A 19153-nucleotide genomic window follows, 5' to 3' on the forward strand; every position below is an offset into this window, starting at 1 on the left:
TTTGTTCTTTCTTTCTTTCTTTCTTTCTTTCTTTCTTTCTTTCTTTCTTTCTTTCTTTCTTTCTTTCTTTCTCTTTCTTTCTTTCCTTTCCTTTCCTTTCCTCTTTTTTTCTTCCTTCCTTCCTTTCTTCTTTCTTTCCTGCCTTCTTGTCTTCTTATCTTCATTCCTCCCATCTTTCCTTCTTTCTTGTACCAGGGGTTGAACTCAAGAGCTCCTGTTTGGTACAACAAGCGATCTTCCACTTGAGTCTTGACTCCACCCACAAATTCTCTTTATACCCTTATTATTTTTGAGATATATTCTCTCTATGCATCTAAGCTGGTGTCACATTATGTAGCCTGAGAAGACGTTCGATTTGTGCTCTTCTGGCCTCAGTCTCCTTTGTTTGGGGATTATGGGTACATACCACCACACCCAGTAAGAAAGATGATCAATTGTTATAAAGTAAATAATTAGAGGGGAACTCACCCACCAGGGAACCAATTAATTACTCTGATTATTCTCAAATCTAGAGAGAAAATGATGACTTTAATTCCTACATTATCATGGTATGGAATACATGTCCTTTCTAATGTCAAGAAAACAGTATATCCCAAGCCCCAAGACAATTATGGCTTATAAACAGTGTACAAATTTTTAAAGCTTATGATAGCCACATTGATGAGTGAACAAAAGTAACTAGAATATGAAAGTCTTTAATCTGAAGGAAAGGGTATAATTATTGTTCTCATTTTACTAAGAGGCCATTAGTGGAGGTGGAAATGAATGAGTTCTGCTTCCTTATCATAGTTAAGTACAGAATAAAATGGTGGAGATTGTTCACTTAGATCCAGGCTTCTGGGCCTCACTGTCTCTAAGGTTTCAAGGAACTGTCAAGCATACAATGGTAAAGAACTTTATTGCTGTTTGAAATTAAGACAATATGTTTCATTAGTAGAGGACCCAGTGATAATACTGTAATTACAAGTCTGACCTGAATTTTGACATTTGCCTCAGCACCACAGTCATCCTGAAGGCGTATGGAGAATGGTGGGGGAATCTGTGCCTCTGCTTTCCATGTAAGAAGTCCTGCAGAAGAAATACTTGCTCCTTCAGGACCAGAATCCAATGTAAAATGGATCTCAGAACCTTCTAGATCCAGGGCCATGATCTGGTACTCAAAATTTTCTCCATAAAAGGTCTGTATTTTGTCTGGCAAGGATTGAATCATAGGAGGTTGGTTTCCTGTAACAGAGACAGCATTTAATTTTGTGCCTGTGTAAAAAAGAAAAAAAAAACATGATTCAGAGTCCAGTAGAGAGGATGTTGAAGCTAAACTCTGATTAAAAAGCTCTATTAGCTCCTTTCAGTCTTTTAAACAGAGCAACTTGAGTTCCATTCTAAGAAAATGAAAAGTAACTGTCAAGTGCAAACCACAAGTTTGGCTATGGAAGCATCAAAACACTTTAGATACAGCATAAAATGCCTAAGTACATTGCTACTGCCCTGATGGATAGACTTCCCATACTGATGTACTTCCTTTTTGCTTCCTCCTCTGTGTTCACAATCTCTCTGCTGATGAGCATTTGTGTGTTCTCTCTCACACATTCTCTTCATGAACTTTCTCTTTCCATTCCTTCACTGTCTAGGCTATATTTCTTTTTTTTTTCTTTTTTCTTTTTTCTTTTTTTGTCAGTCCTGGGTCTTCAACTCTGGGCCTGGGTGTTGTCCCTCAGCTCTTCAGATCAAGGCTAGTGCTCTACCACTTGAGCCACAGTGCCACTTCCAGTTTTCTGTTGGTTAATTGGAGATAAAAGTCTCACAGACTTTTTTGTCCAGGCTGGCTTTGAACTGTGATCCTCAGATCTCAGCCTCCTGAGTAGCTAGGATTACAGGTGTGAGCCACCAACGCCTGGCTTAGACTATATTTCTTATTTGACTCCCTCAGTTTTCATCACTGAACCTGCTTTCCCAATTAATGAGAGCCATTAATTATATAACTCCCTTGCTCCTTCAGAGCCATCCCTGTGGCCAGCCTCACACACTAATAAAGTGACTGTATCTGGGGGTTCCCCCTACGCTTACAAAATAAGTTAAAACCGTTTTTATGTAGGCAGAATTAAGTGACTCTACTAAGCAGCACTGTGTTTGCTACATCAATGAAGCACTAAGGCCACAGCTCTAGTTCTGGCCCCCATTCTACCAAGGGTATATTTTAATAAGCAACATGGTTTGTTTTCAAAATTTCCTCATCCTCAAAACATTATGGATCTTCATAAATTGGTCATAACACAGCCATTTTAAAAAAGGCACCCACTTATAACTAACGGTGGGGGTGAAGTTCTGAGAAATGGATTTTTAGGTAATTTTGTTATTTTGTCACTATCATAAAGTTCAGTTCCCAAAGTCAGGCAGCTATGATGTCACTACGTGATATAATTTTATGGGCTCTCCATCATATCTGTGACCTGTCATTGACCCAAATGTTACTACCCAATGCATGACAGTCTACAAAATAAACTCACATTTCTGACAGCAAATTAAAATACAGTGTTAGGAAAAATGCTAATTAGATAAAGTGTTCATCTATCTAAAACATTTCTGTACCTTATGGTCCAAATACACTCTAAAACTGATCCATATATATGAGTTAATACATGAAATATATGCATTAATAAACAATAACTTACTTTCTAAATAGGACCAAGTAAATTTTGAGGTTTGTGGTTTACAAATCAAACATGACATAGTTGGATTTTTGTCGCCTTCAGAGTAGCAGAGCCCATCTATAACACAAACATTTTCCTAGTGGAAAATTTTTTAAAAAAGGAAAATAACAATAAAGACAAGTTATAGCTAGTACATAAAAATTGTGGCTAGATTATAGCAACATATAGAAGGATGATTCCAATAAAGTGTAGGATAGCTCCGATTTGATTACAATTTTTTTATCTTGTAATTATAAGTGTGTGCTAGAAGATAAATTATTTCCTATAATAGTATAAATGCCTATGGAATTGGTCTACCTGGAAGAATACATGGGAACTGTAAAAAAATATAGTGAATAGCTTATAAATAACAAGAGAGGAAAAACTTCTTTTCACTGATAAACTTATGCTGAAAATATTTTACTAAATAACAAATTGTCATTTTCTTTTGTGTGTCTTAAAAATTCACATTAGTTTGTAGTTATGTTACAAAAAATATTACAAAAATAGTTGAAGGAGATTATGGCATTCAGAAAAGAACATTCAATGTAGCAGGCTTTCTTAGTCTGAGAAAACCAAATTTTATTCAGAAAATTCAAATTTGATTATAAACACTGTTAGTTTACAAAATTTCCTTTGATATTACTTAGAATACTAAATAAGAATTAGAATAAAAATAGCCCAAGAAGATGCAGGGCATGGACATCAAATACAGTGAAAACAGGGGTTGTACCATGGGGGAGGAACATACAAAGAAACAAAAATAGCACAATCTTGTATAACAATATTTAAAAAATGCTTATTGGTATGTCAATGAGATAAGCAGTAAAAATAAAATAAGCTTCTCAGAACTTCATTGTGTGTGTGTGTGAGAATGTGTGTGTGCTCATCAATTTTGAGATCGAATCATACTGGGTCTCTGGTCAATTCATTTATATAAAAAAAAGCCCAGTAAACTAGATAGACATAAAGATGAGAGTGTAGTGGGAAGATCTTAGTTAACATAGCCTGAATAATATACTTGTCAAAATAATAATAATAATAATAATAGTAATAGTAATAATCATCATCATCATCATCTCGGGCTGGGAAGGTGGCTCAGTGGTAGAGCACTTGCCTTGCATGCATGAGGCCCTGGGTTCTATTCCTCAGCACCACATAAGCAGAAAAAAAGCCAGAGTGGCACTGTGGCTCAAGTAGTAATGTGCTAGCCTTGAGCTGAAGAGCTGAGGGACAGTGGGGCCCAGTGGGGCTCAGAGTTCAGGCCCCACGACCGGACCGCCCCCCCCCAAAAAAAAACTTCGCCGGGCACCAGTGGCTCACGCCTGTAATCCTAGCTACTCAGGAGGCTGAGATCTGAGGATTGCGGTTCAAAGCCAGCCCGGGCAGGAAAGTCTGTGAGACTCCTATCTCCAATAAACCACTAGAAAACTGGAAGTGGTGCTGTGGCTCAAGTGGTAGAGCACTAGCCTTGAGCTGAAGAGCTGAGGGGACAGTGCCCAGGCCCAGAGTTCAAGCCCTGACCAAAAAAAAAAAAAACTCTCTGGGATGGAGTTGGGAGGAAAGGAGAAGAATAAGGAAAGGTGAGATACTCATTAAGATGCATCTTACTTAGAAACTAACATGTTGATTGGTAACCCCTTTGTATAACTACTTAAAAGATAAAAAAAGAAGCCCAGCACTGGTGGCTCATGACTGTTGTAAGCCTAGCTACTCAGGAGGCTGAGATCTAAGGATCTCCGTTCAAAGCAGGAAAGTCCATGAGACTCTTTATCTCTAATAAACCACCAGAAAACCAGAAGTGTCACTGTGGCTCAAATGGTAGTGTGGTAGCCTTGAGTTGAAGAGCGGAGTTCAAGACCCAGGACTGACAAAAAAAAAGAGAGAGATAAAAACAAAATGGAAGGGATAATATAGAAACAAATAAAACATCTCTCTGTAAAAGTTCTAACCTTATACAAACTCTAGTCAACTGATTACCTTTTGCCATAAAAGTAACTAACAACAGAGACATCTGATATGAAAAAAAATTATTGCTACTAAAAAACAATCTGTATAGTAAATAATTCAGTATGAACCTCATCTTTTAATTTTTTATAAATAAACAATCTGTATGCATGACCCATATAATCAAAGAAAATTTAGCTCTTTCTTATCATTAAAAAAAGAAAAGGAAGGAAGGAAGGAAGGAAGAAACAAAGGAAGGAAGGAAAGAAGGAAGGAAGGAAGGAAGGAAGGAAGGAAGGAAGGAAGGAAGGAAGGAAGGAAGGAAAGAACCAGTCAATCAAAATAGTGATGGTTACCTCTTATCTGTTATTTCAGTATAGAAAAAGGAACAATTACAATTAACCTTTAATAAATGTGAGGAAGGCATTTCTCTATGTCTTTCTAATATAAAGGTGGAAAAACTACAACAGATATAGCAATAGCACAGGGAGTAAGACTTCCAGTGAGCAAATGTGCAAGTAGGTGAAAAACATACATACCTTGATAGTACATGAGTCATTTTCATAGGGACCACATATTTGACAAGTTCCATTGTATATGACCAATACTTTGGGATTACTATATTTGTAACCATCATTAGACACCTGCAAGATGCAGTTCTATAGTAAGATGCTTTGTTCTGAAGGTAGCATCATAAACTCATGAATTTTCATGACTATTTACTACATTTATAAATGAAAATATATCTTTTATTTTTTGTTACCACTTTACCTTTAACTGCCACTTCACAACTGAGTTCTCACCCATCAGATCCATGGTATTAGCCTGCTGGACCTCAGTTGGTAAGTGACAATCAACAGTTCTGCTGTTCTGAAAGATCGTCGGAACAGAGATGGATTCTCCCAGCACCCATTTATGGCCATTATACTGAAGGCATTAATTGAGAAAGAAATTAATTTCTGTTAAACCAGAAAAATATTCAGATAGTGACTTACATATAGTCAAATACAAACGTTAAGGTATATGTCTACCACAATAGAAAACACAATGAAGAAACAAAGACCTATGGAGAGTGAATTGCATTCAAAATAATGAAAACATAGACATTTTAACTGAATATAAACTGCTCCTAATAAGTGTGTGTTTACTTCAGTGTTCAACTTGAAGAAATGATCAATATTTGCCATATATGCTGAATCACTGTGCAATGATTTTTGGAGCAAAAGGACACACACCTGACTACACAGATAACGCCTAATGGATGTATTTTCTCATCTAAAACTTTCTCATTTTCTCTTGTAGAACTTTATACCTTCTTCATCTACTTGAAAATGCCTTTGTTCCTCTTCGTTATGGGTAGCACTGAGTTCTTAGGATGTCAGACAATCCACATCCCTGACTATCCCTCCCTGGTTCAGGGGAGGGACTAAGAAAGTTAGTGCTTTATAACTCCTTGGAATAATTCAACTTTATACCAAACAGAATGTTGGACCAGTTTGCCCCTGGTAGCTTGAGATTCCAGATAAACTGTGGAACTATTCTTGGTCATATAAAGAATATGTAGAAAACAAGTATATAGGAAAATGAAAAATGAAGCCCAGAAAGAATAGAACTGATAACAAATGTACAAGTAAATTTTCGTCACAGTGTCCAAATGTCAACACGGTCAAGTTATTTTTCCCTCTGGGAATTTGTCTATATTCTTCTCCTCTATTCTATAAGAAATGTACTATCTTCATTAAAGGGGCCTTTTTGCTTGAGCTATTTTATACACCATTTAAAAGTAAAATTCTAACTAGTTCCTCCTGTTTATGAACTCAGTGGCATGTAATGCATAAGCTACACTTTAGATATTGTTTTACAGTGTTGTAAAAATGCCATAGGACCTAAACTGGAAACATCAGAATAATTTTGTTCTGACTTTCCATAATTATATGGAAAGAAAGTATATTCTGTTGCAAATGTTAGGTTTTCACGTAAAATTGTTTTGGTTGTAGAGTATTTTCCCCCATTTATCACTGGTCATGCAGTATGCTGATGGTTCAATACTGCAGGTCAGCAGAAAAAAAAAACAAAAATAAAAACAAAGATAGCCAAGCACATTCTAGTGTGTGGCTTGTAGAAACCACCATGTTGAAAATTGGAGATTGAAAAATAAGCCATAATATAAATTTCTTTATTTGATTGCAGATCTGACAGTGGTTTTTCTCTAGCAGAGGATGGAATGTCTTGGTGTACTCATTGTAGTTCAGGAATGCAAGGTCCCCTTGGTTTGTGATGTGGAAACTGATTTTAGTTTTCATACTCTCTAATGATGGTTTACCCCAAATGAACAGGATTATATGTCCTAACTATTCATAAATATCCTGTGAGCCTCTAGTACATGCTATGGATACTCTTATGTAAAGAAACAGAAAATGGAAAACCACACAACATGCCACTTTATCATTGCTATCACTGAGATTGAAATAATGTGTAATGAAAACAAAGCCACTAAGGCTTAACCTCATCTTGAAGGGCTATGCAGAAAGGGTTTGATATTTATCTTTTGGAAGCAAGCGGAAACTGCCATCTGGATAGTGAAATCAGAAATAGAGATTTCTTGATATCCTTTCAGTTTGTTATTTCAATAGCAATGATGTAAAATATCTCAATAGAATTTGTAAATAAGGCAGCTTTTTGTTGGCAGTACTGGAATTTGAATTTACATCCTCACTTGTGAAGCAAGTGCGCTACCACTTCACCCACAGCCCTCAGCCTCCTCTGGGGAGGCTGGCTTATCTTTCTGGTAAAGTCTGGCTCAGTTCTGGCTTCAGGCTGGAGTCTTCTACTTAGACCTCTCATAGAGCTAGGATTATAAATTTGCATTCCAGTGCTTGGTTTTTATACCACCAGGCCTAGCTTGTTTGTTGGAATGGATTCTTGCTAACCTTTTGCCCAGGCTAGCCTGAAATCATAATTTCCTTTTTCTCTACCACCTGCATAGCTGGGACTGCAGGTTTGAGCCACCATATCCAATTAAAAAGAGAAATCTTAAACTTAAGGAACAAAGGAATTTCCCTGTAGACTTTGTGGACTTACTGTCTTCTGGGGGGTTTTCTGCTAACTAATTGACAAAACTAAACCGAGATAAAAATCAATCTGAATTATTCTTAAACTCAATCATTTCAAATGTTTTGTCATTAAGTCCATAATAATCATACTTGCAGCTTGGTAACTTCACACTTAATGGAAGTCTTGAAGTCTTCACCAAAAACTCTGACCATCACACAGTTATATCTCTGAACATCACAGAATCCAGCATTCTCAAGCTCAGTTATTTCAGGGGTCTTATCTTTGAACAAAATAGAAGAAATAACACAAAAAGTCAGAACAATTAGTTTCAAGGCCCGAATTAAAAGCATACATAAGATAATATTTCAAAGCTTACTCAAAATATTTTATAGGAATTAACCCATTACACATTAATTGTAATCTGGTATTAACAGAAATGCTAACATCTACCATCAAACCAATAAAAAGGATGGTATAGATACTATCAGTATCTAAATATGCATTTTGTTAAGGTTTTTAAAATATTTGTCATTAATTAAGGAGAGGTACTAATAAATAACTACCTTAACAAAATACATTTTGGCTTGCCATATGAGTTTACATTATATATGCAGACTAAGGGAAAAAATGTATATTTGTAACAAAATATTTCAGTAGGGTACTGTATTTTGTAGTAAAATAGTTTAGCTAGTAGTATTAAACTAGTTAATTGCTAGCTTGTATTTAATACTGAATTAACCCATTATACATCTGGTATTTTTAAACTAATAATCTCATTATAGATACAGTAGTTAATATTACTACCTAACAATTGCTGCTTTTGCCTATTATTGCATTTATTAGGCAAGTGCTCTACCATTTGTGTCATATCCCCAGCCAAAAGCCTGGCATTTCCAAAGAACAGCACAGAGACCACAGGGTCTGGAGAGAACAATAGGGTGACAGAGGAAGGGCTTGGGCCTGGAAAGACATGGCACTCAAGATCCTAATGTGCTTACAGGCAGTTGTAAGAATTTCACCTATTATAGTGAACCCCTGGAGAAATCATTACTGTAATAATGAATGCAATATGGATCTTGCCCTACGTAATCTTTATAAGCTCTAACATACTAAAGATAAAACAGAGCGAATCACTTGCATAATTGAATGTCACAATCTCACAGTTGGAAGATATTTACTCACCATACAATTTACTGCAATCATAGGAACTAAAGCCAGGAAAACACACACATCCCCATTCCATACACTGCCCATTGCCACTGCATAAGCCTGGGCATTTTAATACCAGGAGAACGTCTTCAAGTTCTTCCTTGTTCCAATTTTTCTCTTCTGAAACTCTCTTTTCACATTCATTTTCCAGAAGCGCCAGACTGGCTTCTGCCCAGCTAGCATCATCTTTTAGAAGAACATCCTTAACGCACATGTCAATGGCCTGAGATAGTCTCTTGCCAAGAAAAGCAAGACAGAGCCTTCCTATGCTGGAGTTGGCTAGTGTCTGCTGACAGAGAGCCAAGGTGCTGGATTTGGTAAGACCAGAAGGTGTGGGCCACGAGGGGACAAATTCTTGATGGGCATCTTCGACATGATCCTCGGGGAAAAAGTAAGTAAACTTTTCCAGGTTCATTTGATTGTGACTTTGAAAAGCCAGCGAAAGCAGAAATTCATTAACGTTTTGTCGTTTCCATCGGTGTAGCTGATTCCACTTCAAGTCTTGGCTGTAACTCTCTTGGTTCTTTCTCTCCTTGTCCAAATATTCTGATGCATCTTGTTTTTCATTCCCAGGATGTTGTAAATTCAAGTCCAGTTTGGTTAGGTTTGCAAACATTGTTTCTTGCAACAAGAAATCCAACTTATTTTCATCTCCAGATGTGTGCTTATTTAGTCCTCTGTCAAGAACTTCTAGGTTCAAGTCCTCAGAGGTCTTAATGTATTCTGAAGTGACATCTAGTTCTGGTATCAAAGAGGAGAACAGAACATGTCTGATATCTTCACAAACAGAAGCAATTTCTGACTGAGAAACACGGTAAGCATGATTAGGAAATGAGTGCTTAGATGCAGATCCCAGTGAACAGCTACAATAAGAGAGTCTTGTAGGATATGTGAGAGAAGTTGGCAAAGTGTCAAACATGCTCTCTCCAGGTACAATCCTTCCAGAAGGAAAACAGAAAAGAAGGATTTGAACAAAAACGTTTTCCAAGCAATGACATGCAGAAAGGAAGAACATTGAATCAGCACTCATTTAACTTCCATCTTAATGTAATTACAATGGTTCATTTCTTACCTCCATTCCTTAATAAAATCATTAAAATTTTCATCCAATTTGATTCCATTTTTATCATGGAAATCATTTTCAGGATTTCCATCAAAGGTACCACAGAGTCCCAAAGTCTTCCTGTAATCCGAACTAGGGGCTCTGATGGTGAGACTGACACCCCATTCACTAAGGTCAGCACGGACGAATGCTCCAGAAGAAAACCAAATCTGAAACACAGAAGTAAGCATTGAGGAAATAAAAGATGTCAATTAAGTACATAGGGAACAAACTCACTTATTCCTATCATAAACAGAACAAAACATTAATTTGTTTCAAAAGAATTTTTTTTTCATTTTCCTCATTTGAAATTTGGTCACCATATTAATCTTTTATCTTTTTAACTTTTGGAGATATAGTGCATTCAACTCCCTTTTTAATTTTTTAAACTAAAAGACAGTATTTTATAAAACAAGGATAGTTACAAATCAGTGTTTACCCAGTCATTTTCTGATAGTAGTTATTTAATAAGTGACTAGACTGACAAGCAATTAATTCATACCAATACATGTAACTCTAGAGAACATGTTCCTGTGGCTAACCAGCATTCTCTTGTTGCTAGTAGGTAAATAGAATCAGAAGCCAATTATAAGCAGAGGCTTCTTGGGGAATTGGCAATTAGTGTGGGAAGAGTTTGCTGCGTGACTGTAGTAACCTGTATCACCTGACTAGGTGCCATTTGTCTGGGTCTGTGGAATTCACCTGGCCCAGACCAGACCCAGAGAAAAAATAATCACTTCAAATCAAAAGTCACAAAAGATATACTACCTATATTTGCTTTTCTGATTAATGTGCTGTTACTAATTTGCTTTTAATGAAAATAATACTTCTTTCTTTTTAAAATGGTATGTTTTACCAATAATTAAATGCAGAGAAATGTTACATTCATCTTCAGAGTAACTAATGTGAAGATCTCAGTGTAAATTCTTCAACAGTCTCTTTGTCAGTACATACACATGTACTTTATTATTTTCACAACTATAATATTGTTTACTCTTTGGTCATTATATTTAGAGAGTTAGTTATTAATCACTGATTATTTGTAATTGTTCTTGTTACAAGAGAGATAGAAGGATTATCATTGGGGTTATATACATACTTATTTCACTATAATAGTTTTCCAAAAATAAAATGCTTGGCAAAATAAAATACATAGCTAGGGTGGGAGCATATAAAATATGTATGTCCTCTAGAAAGACTAGTTTCACTATCTCTAATTTTGCCAGTGCTTTATGAGAGATGGTTGCTCTATGTTATTTGTTTAATTACAAAAAAGTAATAAATTTATCTTTTTGTTGACTGTACAATTAGACAGTATTTTCCCATACTGTTTCTTTTTAAAATTACATAAATGTATGTTGCTCACTCACTCTATCTGTCTGTCTGTCTATCTATCTATCTATCTATCTATCTATCTATCTATCTATCTATCTATCATCTTCTCTAACAGAATCTCACTCCAGGCTGGTCTTAAGAGATATGTATTAACTGTGCTCTACATGTAATAAGTATGCCCCAAATTATTGATTTGAATTTTGTTTTTTTATGATTGAATTCAGATATGTTATTGTTCCCTTAAATAAGGCTTATAAAAACATCATGTTACCATATTTTATTTACATTTAAATTACATACCTTGAAATCATTCTTTTGAAAATTGAGGAAAAATAAATATGACTTTAAGGTTTAGTTAGCTGATAGATATGAAATATTATCTTAAAATATTAATGAATATATAAGTTTGGTCTATTTGAATTTATTTTTACTTTTTGGTTTTTTTTATTAGTATGCATTCTGTTGACTTCTACTAACACTTTTTAGGGGGCTTATTGGTTGCTATTTACAAATACAACTGATATGAACAAACAAACAAGAGTAGATACGGTTAAGATTGTTTTAAGATTAATCTTCCTAAATACTACAAGTAGAAAGCATTTCCCCCAGTTATTCTGAAAGCATTCATGGAGTATTCTTAGAACATTCTAAAGAATTTTTCTTACAGTTGAGTAAAACCCAGGAAGGAACTTTTGAAAAACAAGTATGAAAATAAATGGTCATATTTATGATACTGTTTTTTTCTAAACCTCTAAGTAATAGCCAGCAATGTTGAGTTCATAGAAAAGAAGTCAGATCAAGAGTCACAAATGTCGAACAGGACACTCCCCTTTTGATATTGTGCAATTCTACTTACCCATGAGCCTATTCCTGACATAAATAGTGACACTGCATTCATTTGAAATGGCTAAGTATTCCTGAATATTCATTTTTAATTATGCCCTTCATCTTTATCATATTTTTAGATACTATCAAAATTACTTTTTGTGAATAATCCACAGGGTTGTCATATTGAAATGTCAAATGAGGCAGCAATTGAAATGTCAATTAACAGTTTTAGCTACATTGTATTTAGTTCTGTGTAGTAGATGAAAAGATTTTTACTCCAAGATCATAGTTAATATAAATGCCATTTTTCCTGGACAAATTAATAAAAAAATATGAACTCCTAATTTAATAGAGATGAATAGGAATTCATTCAGAAGGAAAATGGTTTCAATATTAAAGAATCATACATACTGTGACTTTTCTTCCTAAGTAAGATTCAGTTATCTTGATATTGCTGGATGCATCATGGCTCTTTACAAATAAATATGGTTGCAATTCATGTAACTTTCCACTGCACATATCCAAAGTAACTACATCACCTTCTTCTTTGGCAACAAACCCACAGTTACATGACACAGGATAATGAAGACTTCCACAGTCCCACTGGCGCACATGGATTTCAAAATCACGTGCTGTACTCTTATAAAGCACAAATGTTCCAGTCTTGAAGTTATCATATACCCTATCATTAACAAAAATTGCATCGGGTCAGTATAAATATCACAATGATATGTTATAAACAGAAAGTATACACTCAATACAGTTATATGCATTCAATATATTTTAATGTTAACATGAAAAAAATCTAGATTTCCAATAGCTTTATTTGTCCTGAACATCTATTTGCATGCACGAATCAAACACCTCAATTTCCCCATTACTCATTTTCCCTTCCACCAGGGAGGCTGCTTGGAGGTAGAGGGCAGTCTTGCTGACTGTGCATGCATGGTTGTCTTCCTCTTCTTCTTCAAATACTTGTCCAAATACTACCCTAACTTAATGGCTTCCTGGAACCAGTCTGTTTTTATATAAATTACAAGCCATAATTCCAGCCTTTCCTTCCCACCCTTTTCTAGTTTTCTTCATGGTGTATATTTACCACAAACACTTCATATATTATAATGATTAATTGTGTTCATCTCTCTCCTCATCCTTTCCAAGGTCAGCTCCATGGGGGCAGGGAGAATTTATCTGTTTTGTATAGTGCTATGGCCCTCCAAAAAACTAAGAATATGACTTATAATCTAATGGCCATATAATTGACTTGTTGAGTTAAATTGGTTTAAATTTATCACCACTATGCATTCTTGAACCCTTTTTTTTCACCAAAACTTCTGGGTCTTAAATTATAACCATAAAAGATTTTTGTATAAGAGATGATTTCTGATAACTTCTCAATACTTGCTTGAATCTGTAGAGTGCCTTATTTTATTTCTTGGGGTTTTACATCTATTCACTCATACAAAATAATATTTTTATTGATCACATGCCAATTAAAAGAAAGTACTTTGCATCATAAGATAATATAACTCAACAATGAGGTATCAGTTTTTTCCATCAGTTTTTTCTTGGTATCATGAACTTCCCAGAGCAGCAAAATTGAGTTTAAATCTTTCTAGGCAGACATTAATAGCAGGATAACTTAGATTACTTTGTAGTCATTTTGTCTATTTTTACTTAAATTTCAGAGGCAACAATGAGGCATTTGTTTATAACTAATTAAGAATAATGTTTCTAAGCTATATCTAGTGTGTTAATTCATGTATTATGTATAAACCGCACAGATGATTTCTTATGAGAAATCAACAGGTAAACATTTAGGTGCAAATAATTTAATCATTACTAAAGTAAATGACCAAGCAAATTTTATAATCATCTTCATAATAATCTTCCTTTCTACAACTTCAAATTCACAATCTGTCCATTCTTTTTACTAAGCATTAGTTGTAAGATTAAAAAAATCTATACAAATAGACTAGCATCTTAAAATCAGTCAACAAGGGTCATATTTGCCTTCCTTTTAAATTTTTTGTGACTGAGACTAAGAAATGATAAAACAGTAGGATGTTTAAAAAATGCTATCAAAACCCAAACAAACAAAACTATTAAAAGAAAAAGAACTTTCAAGAATCTACCTGCCATCAAAGGTAATTATATGGGGGTCAGTAAATGAATAGCAGTAAGCAGTTGGAACATCCTTGACTTTTATCTGAAAAATAAATATATTGTTAATGAATATTACCACCGGTTTAATGACAACAAATTGCTTCAGAATTGCATTGAATTTTCAATGAATTTGTGCTTTATACTAAAGTTATTGAAAATCAAATCATTTAAAGACTAACCATTTATCAAATAATTTTAAACAAAAAATTATAAGAATCAGTGATAAAATACAAATGTCTTTTTTTTCTTGTCAGTCATGGGGCTTGAACTCTGGATCTGGGCACTGTCCCTCAGCTCTTCGGCTCTAGGCTAGAGCTCTAGCTCTTGAGCCACAGAGCCACTTCTGTTATTCTGGTGGTTTATTGCAGATAAAGTCTCACAGACTTTCCTGTCCAGGCTGGCTTTGAACCTTGATCCTCAGATCTCAGCCTCCTGAGTAACTAGGATTACAGGCAAGAGCCACCAGTGCCTGGCATACACATGTCTTTTTAATATTTGTTATAAAGATCATTTTGCAATTTTCCACCTGAATGCCATCTGGAATGTAGCTGCTCCACAAGAAGTTCTCCTTGACCACAGGCTGTACTTCAATGTTTGTAATTCTATCTCCATCTCGGGAAAAGTCTGTTACAGCCATATAGTGTACAATAGCATGGCTACAGGTTCCATTGGTACAGGATGAAGTCTGGAGCAGGTCCACATGACAGGAAGACAATGCCAAATTTAAGCCTAGTTGTTCATTGCCTATTTTAATGGGAAATAAAATTAAAAGCTCTTCCAGGAATATCCCCTAACCAACCAAACAACATGGTCACTTGATTAACATGAAACATTAAACTGGAAATCTTAAATTACCTTAATACTTAAATTACCTTAATACTTAAATTAAAATTATTGCTGCAATCTTGGTCTAAATTGTAAAATAAGCTAATGCACAATACATACATATTAATTATTTTTATGTGTTTATGTAAGTGTGTTTATCTTTGCTTAGAGAAATACTGGAAGAATAATTCAGAAACAGATCATTTTAATAATTTTGATTTTGAGCCAAGTAGATATTGAAAACATAAAATACACAACTATAAAAGTGTATGCTAAATTGGTAAGTAAACACAGAACAAAATAACTATTTCAAGTGACTTTTAAACACTTGTTATTATAAAGGATAATCTAATGTGAAATTTTAATAATAGCTTCATTGTTAGTAATGACATTAAAATAAACATTATAATTAGGAACCAAGTATGTTAATGCTCTTGAGAGAAACAAACACAGATTTTAAGAAAATCCTGCCATACCCAAATATTACTTTAAAAATTTTTTATTCTAAATAGTGTGCACTATTGATATAGGAACTTGCATACATGAGAACAATAGTTCATTCATGTTCACAATGCAATTTGAACAAATTCGCTTCTCTATCATATTACCATTTCCACAATAGTAGTCTCAATAAATCACCAATATATAAGTATATACACATCTAAATAAAATTCTAAAGCAGTAAATAACTCAAAGTAATGAGATGGAAACAGTAATATGAACAATGCATACTGAAGCTTCACATATATATCATGTTAAATTGAAAATAGTGTTTAATAAGATGGAATAAACAAATAGAAGTTATCCTTGTTCGTACTTTTTTTAAATTTTTTTTGTCAGTTATGGAGCCTGAACTCTGGACCTGGGCGCTGTCCTTCAGCTCTTCAGCTTAAGGTTATCACCCTAACACTTGAGCCACACAGCCACTTCCAGTTTATCTGCTTATGTGGTGCTGAGGAATCGAACCCAGGGCATCATGCATCATGCATGTGAGGCAAGCACTCTACCACTGAGCTACCTTCCCAGCCTTGTTCCTATTTAAAAAAAAAAAGTATCCTAGCATCAAGAAAATTCAATCTTTTTTTTTTGTTGTTGTTGTTGTCATTTTTACTAGTAATACAACTTGAACTTAGGGCCTCACACTTGCTTGATAGTAACCTTTTTTTTTTCTGTCCAGTGCTTCAATCTTGGACCAAAATATTTATATAATATTGTTTAGGACATATATTATGTTTCATCCATTATTCAATGATAGAAATGGATTTAATTATATGGGAATCATCAGTTTAAAAAATACAAAAATTGAAACAAATGAAGATGATCCCATGCAATAGTAAATTATCTTATTTCACTTCCCAAATGTCCCAGTAAATTCTGAATCTTGAGATACTCCCTGACCTATGGAACAAAGAATAAAGGTAATTTGGATGCATAAGTTTGATCCAAGTATACTATATGCATGTGTATAAATATCACAAAGAAATCCCTTTTTACAAATAATTTATGTCAATAAATTTTTAAATAATTTAAAAAAGAAAAGAGAATTTGCTAAGGGAAGAAAACAAGGGCAGACATCTGTAAAACTAAATAGAAAGAACATTCTCCCCAAAAGCGGTCCATAAGGGAACAGAGTTCCACTTTCAACCAGCAATTGCAATGTCCTTCTGAGAATTAAGAGGAAGAAAAAAAGTTAAAAGTTTTCTTCCCCACACACAGATATTTTTTTACATAACAAATTACAATGATCACATGTTAAGTACCAGATTGAAATTCCTGGAAAAATTTTTTGCTTTATTGACTTTTTTAAGGAGTGTACACTTTTTCACATAGATAAAAACAACAGAAATCCAATAATTCCCAAAGGTGAATTTGGACTATTTCTGGCTTAGTTACAGTCTATGACATTATTTCCTGAATTTGTGGTATGTGGGTCAAGTACTGTATTCTTTCTTTGTGAAAAATCATTGTCTCACAGCAGAGTCTACATAGAAATTCTCAAGGATACTGACTTATTCTCTAGCAAAGGACTTATTAGAAGAACATTGAAGAAAGAAAATGTAAGAAATAGGAGCAATTTTTCTCTAGATAAAGAGAAATTCATGTTTAACCAATGAACAAGCAGTACAACAAACTATATACTAGACTTGATATTATCTTTAAATTGAACTATCTTTATATTATTTTGTTTTTTCTTTTATATTATTATTAAAATGCTTGCTTTGTTGGCAAAATGGGAAGTATACAAATATATTTTAAAGTATGCTTATAACTGAAGAAAATCTTTGCCCGATAGAATTTTGAAAAATATCAAAACATCTTCTTTCTGTTCCCAACAACTATAACAGTATTTGCCTGATATGTGTTCAGAGGTAATTTCCAGTAGAATTGTGGCAGAATCCAACAGAGAAAGAGAAAGAAAGATTGAGGGGGGAGGGAAAGAGGGAGGGAGGAAGTATATTTTCATAGTTTTCAATGCTTCTGAAGTGTGAGTTCTCTCAATGGGTATTCTGAAAACTGAAATGTGTATTCTGTAATTCTGGGTAACTGTCAAGTAGCCTTCCAGATTTCTTCTTTCTATCTCTTGATCTATCTTTTCCCTTGGGTATATCGTTTGGATTTTATGCATTTTTTTCATTTTTCTGCTTTAATAGAATATAATATGGACATCAAAATGTAGAAACTTGTCTTAGGTTCCATGTGTTTAGTATATTAACTAAAAATGTTTTTTTCTGTTGTTAAAAAGAATGTGTTATGTGAATGGAATTGTAATCCCTCTTCCAGGATCCATTTTCATCTACTTTGTTGTTTTGATCACAGTTAATTAATTAGGACAAGACCACAACCAATTAATTAGTTAAAAAAAAATAACCAACCCAACCACTGTTATACTTGGTTTTTCCTCATATTCTAATGGATGATTTCTGGCTCTCTTGATGAGGTTTGCTTTGACAGTGATGTATATGTGGCCATTCATCATAACATCTATAAGATTAGGAATTTGAAAAGAAGAATTTTTAAGACAAAAGACCCCCCCACAAAAGCTTACATTAGGGAGAGAAGTATGAAGAATGCACTGTGAGATCCATGTTGCACAAGCTTGATCTTTTAGCATAACTTATCACACCTCCCTCTTTGTGAATGCTGTGGAAAATCTTAAAAAGTAAACTGCCCCTCTGATCTGAAAACAAAGCAGAGAGAAGAATAAGTAGGAAGAGTGTGGAGAAAGGGATGAGAAATAATTGGGAGAAGAGGCAGAAAGCCAGGTGAAAGATGACAATGAAGATGACACTAGTTTCTAAATATCTACTTTGAACCCAGGAAGAATAAATATAAGTTGCTTCAGTAAATCACCAATTTCATTCCACATTATTGATATGATTTACTTATAATTTAATGTACATATGCAGCCTAACTTTTTACGTGAGTGCACTCTAGTGACTTAAGTTACTATATGAAATATAATAATAAAGTCAAATGTATTTTGTATATTACCTTGATCAACAGTTTTCAACTTTAATGAAACTTTGCATTCTTGATCAAACTCACTAAATTCAGAACAAACAATAGGAATTGTGCTCTCTATTCTCAGCCAATGTTCCTTCCCATCTTCAGATATAGTGCTCAATTCAGGTTGTAACTGGTAGAAGAGAACATAGATCAGTTATGTTCAGAGCTATTGTTTTTAGTAACAGAGTTTGAACTTAGAGTTTCACACTTGCTTGGCTGGTGCTCTACCACTTGAACCATGCCTCCACTCAGGCATTTTCTGGTTTTTGTTTGGGAGATGGAGTTTCAAGAACTGAAACTGACTTCAGCTTTCAGTTTCAGCTTGAACTAATTTTAACTTGTGATCATCCACATCATAGCCTCCTGAGTAGCTAGGATTAAAGATGTGAGCCACCAGTGACCAATTTAGAACTTATTTCTAAAACATAATTTCAAAAGTACATATCTTCAACTGCTCATCTTTTGCCAAATAAACTGGTAATAACTTATGTAC

General features: G+C 34.4%; 1 protein-coding gene across 1 annotated transcript in view; it reads right to left on the reverse strand.

Annotated features, from left to right (window-relative positions):
- The window catches only part of Vwde (von Willebrand factor D and EGF domains), a 67544-nt gene that overhangs the window by 38189 nt on the left and 10202 nt on the right, over window positions 1–19153 (reverse strand). The window contains exons 7-17 of the mRNA XM_069997365.1: window positions 18646–18790; window positions 14855–15072; window positions 14298–14371; window positions 12574–12844; window positions 9970–10169; window positions 8871–9835; window positions 7838–7968; window positions 5406–5561; window positions 5174–5278; window positions 2670–2784; window positions 974–1224 (exon numbers count right to left, since the gene is read on the reverse strand). Coding sequence (XP_069853466.1) covers window positions 974–1224; window positions 2670–2784; window positions 5174–5278; window positions 5406–5561; window positions 7838–7968; window positions 8871–9835; window positions 9970–10169; window positions 12574–12844; window positions 14298–14371; window positions 14855–15072; window positions 18646–18790 — 2631 coding nt within the window. The remainder of the gene's footprint in view (window positions 1–973; window positions 1225–2669; window positions 2785–5173; window positions 5279–5405; window positions 5562–7837; window positions 7969–8870; window positions 9836–9969; window positions 10170–12573; window positions 12845–14297; window positions 14372–14854; window positions 15073–18645; window positions 18791–19153) is intronic.

This window comes from Dipodomys merriami, unplaced genomic scaffold (genome assembly GCF_024711535.1).
Source record: "Dipodomys merriami isolate MVZ:Mamm:240054 unplaced genomic scaffold, mDipMer1.0.p SCAF_5, whole genome shotgun sequence".
In the NCBI taxonomy this organism is placed as follows: Eukaryota; Metazoa; Chordata; class Mammalia; order Rodentia; family Heteromyidae; genus Dipodomys; species Dipodomys merriami.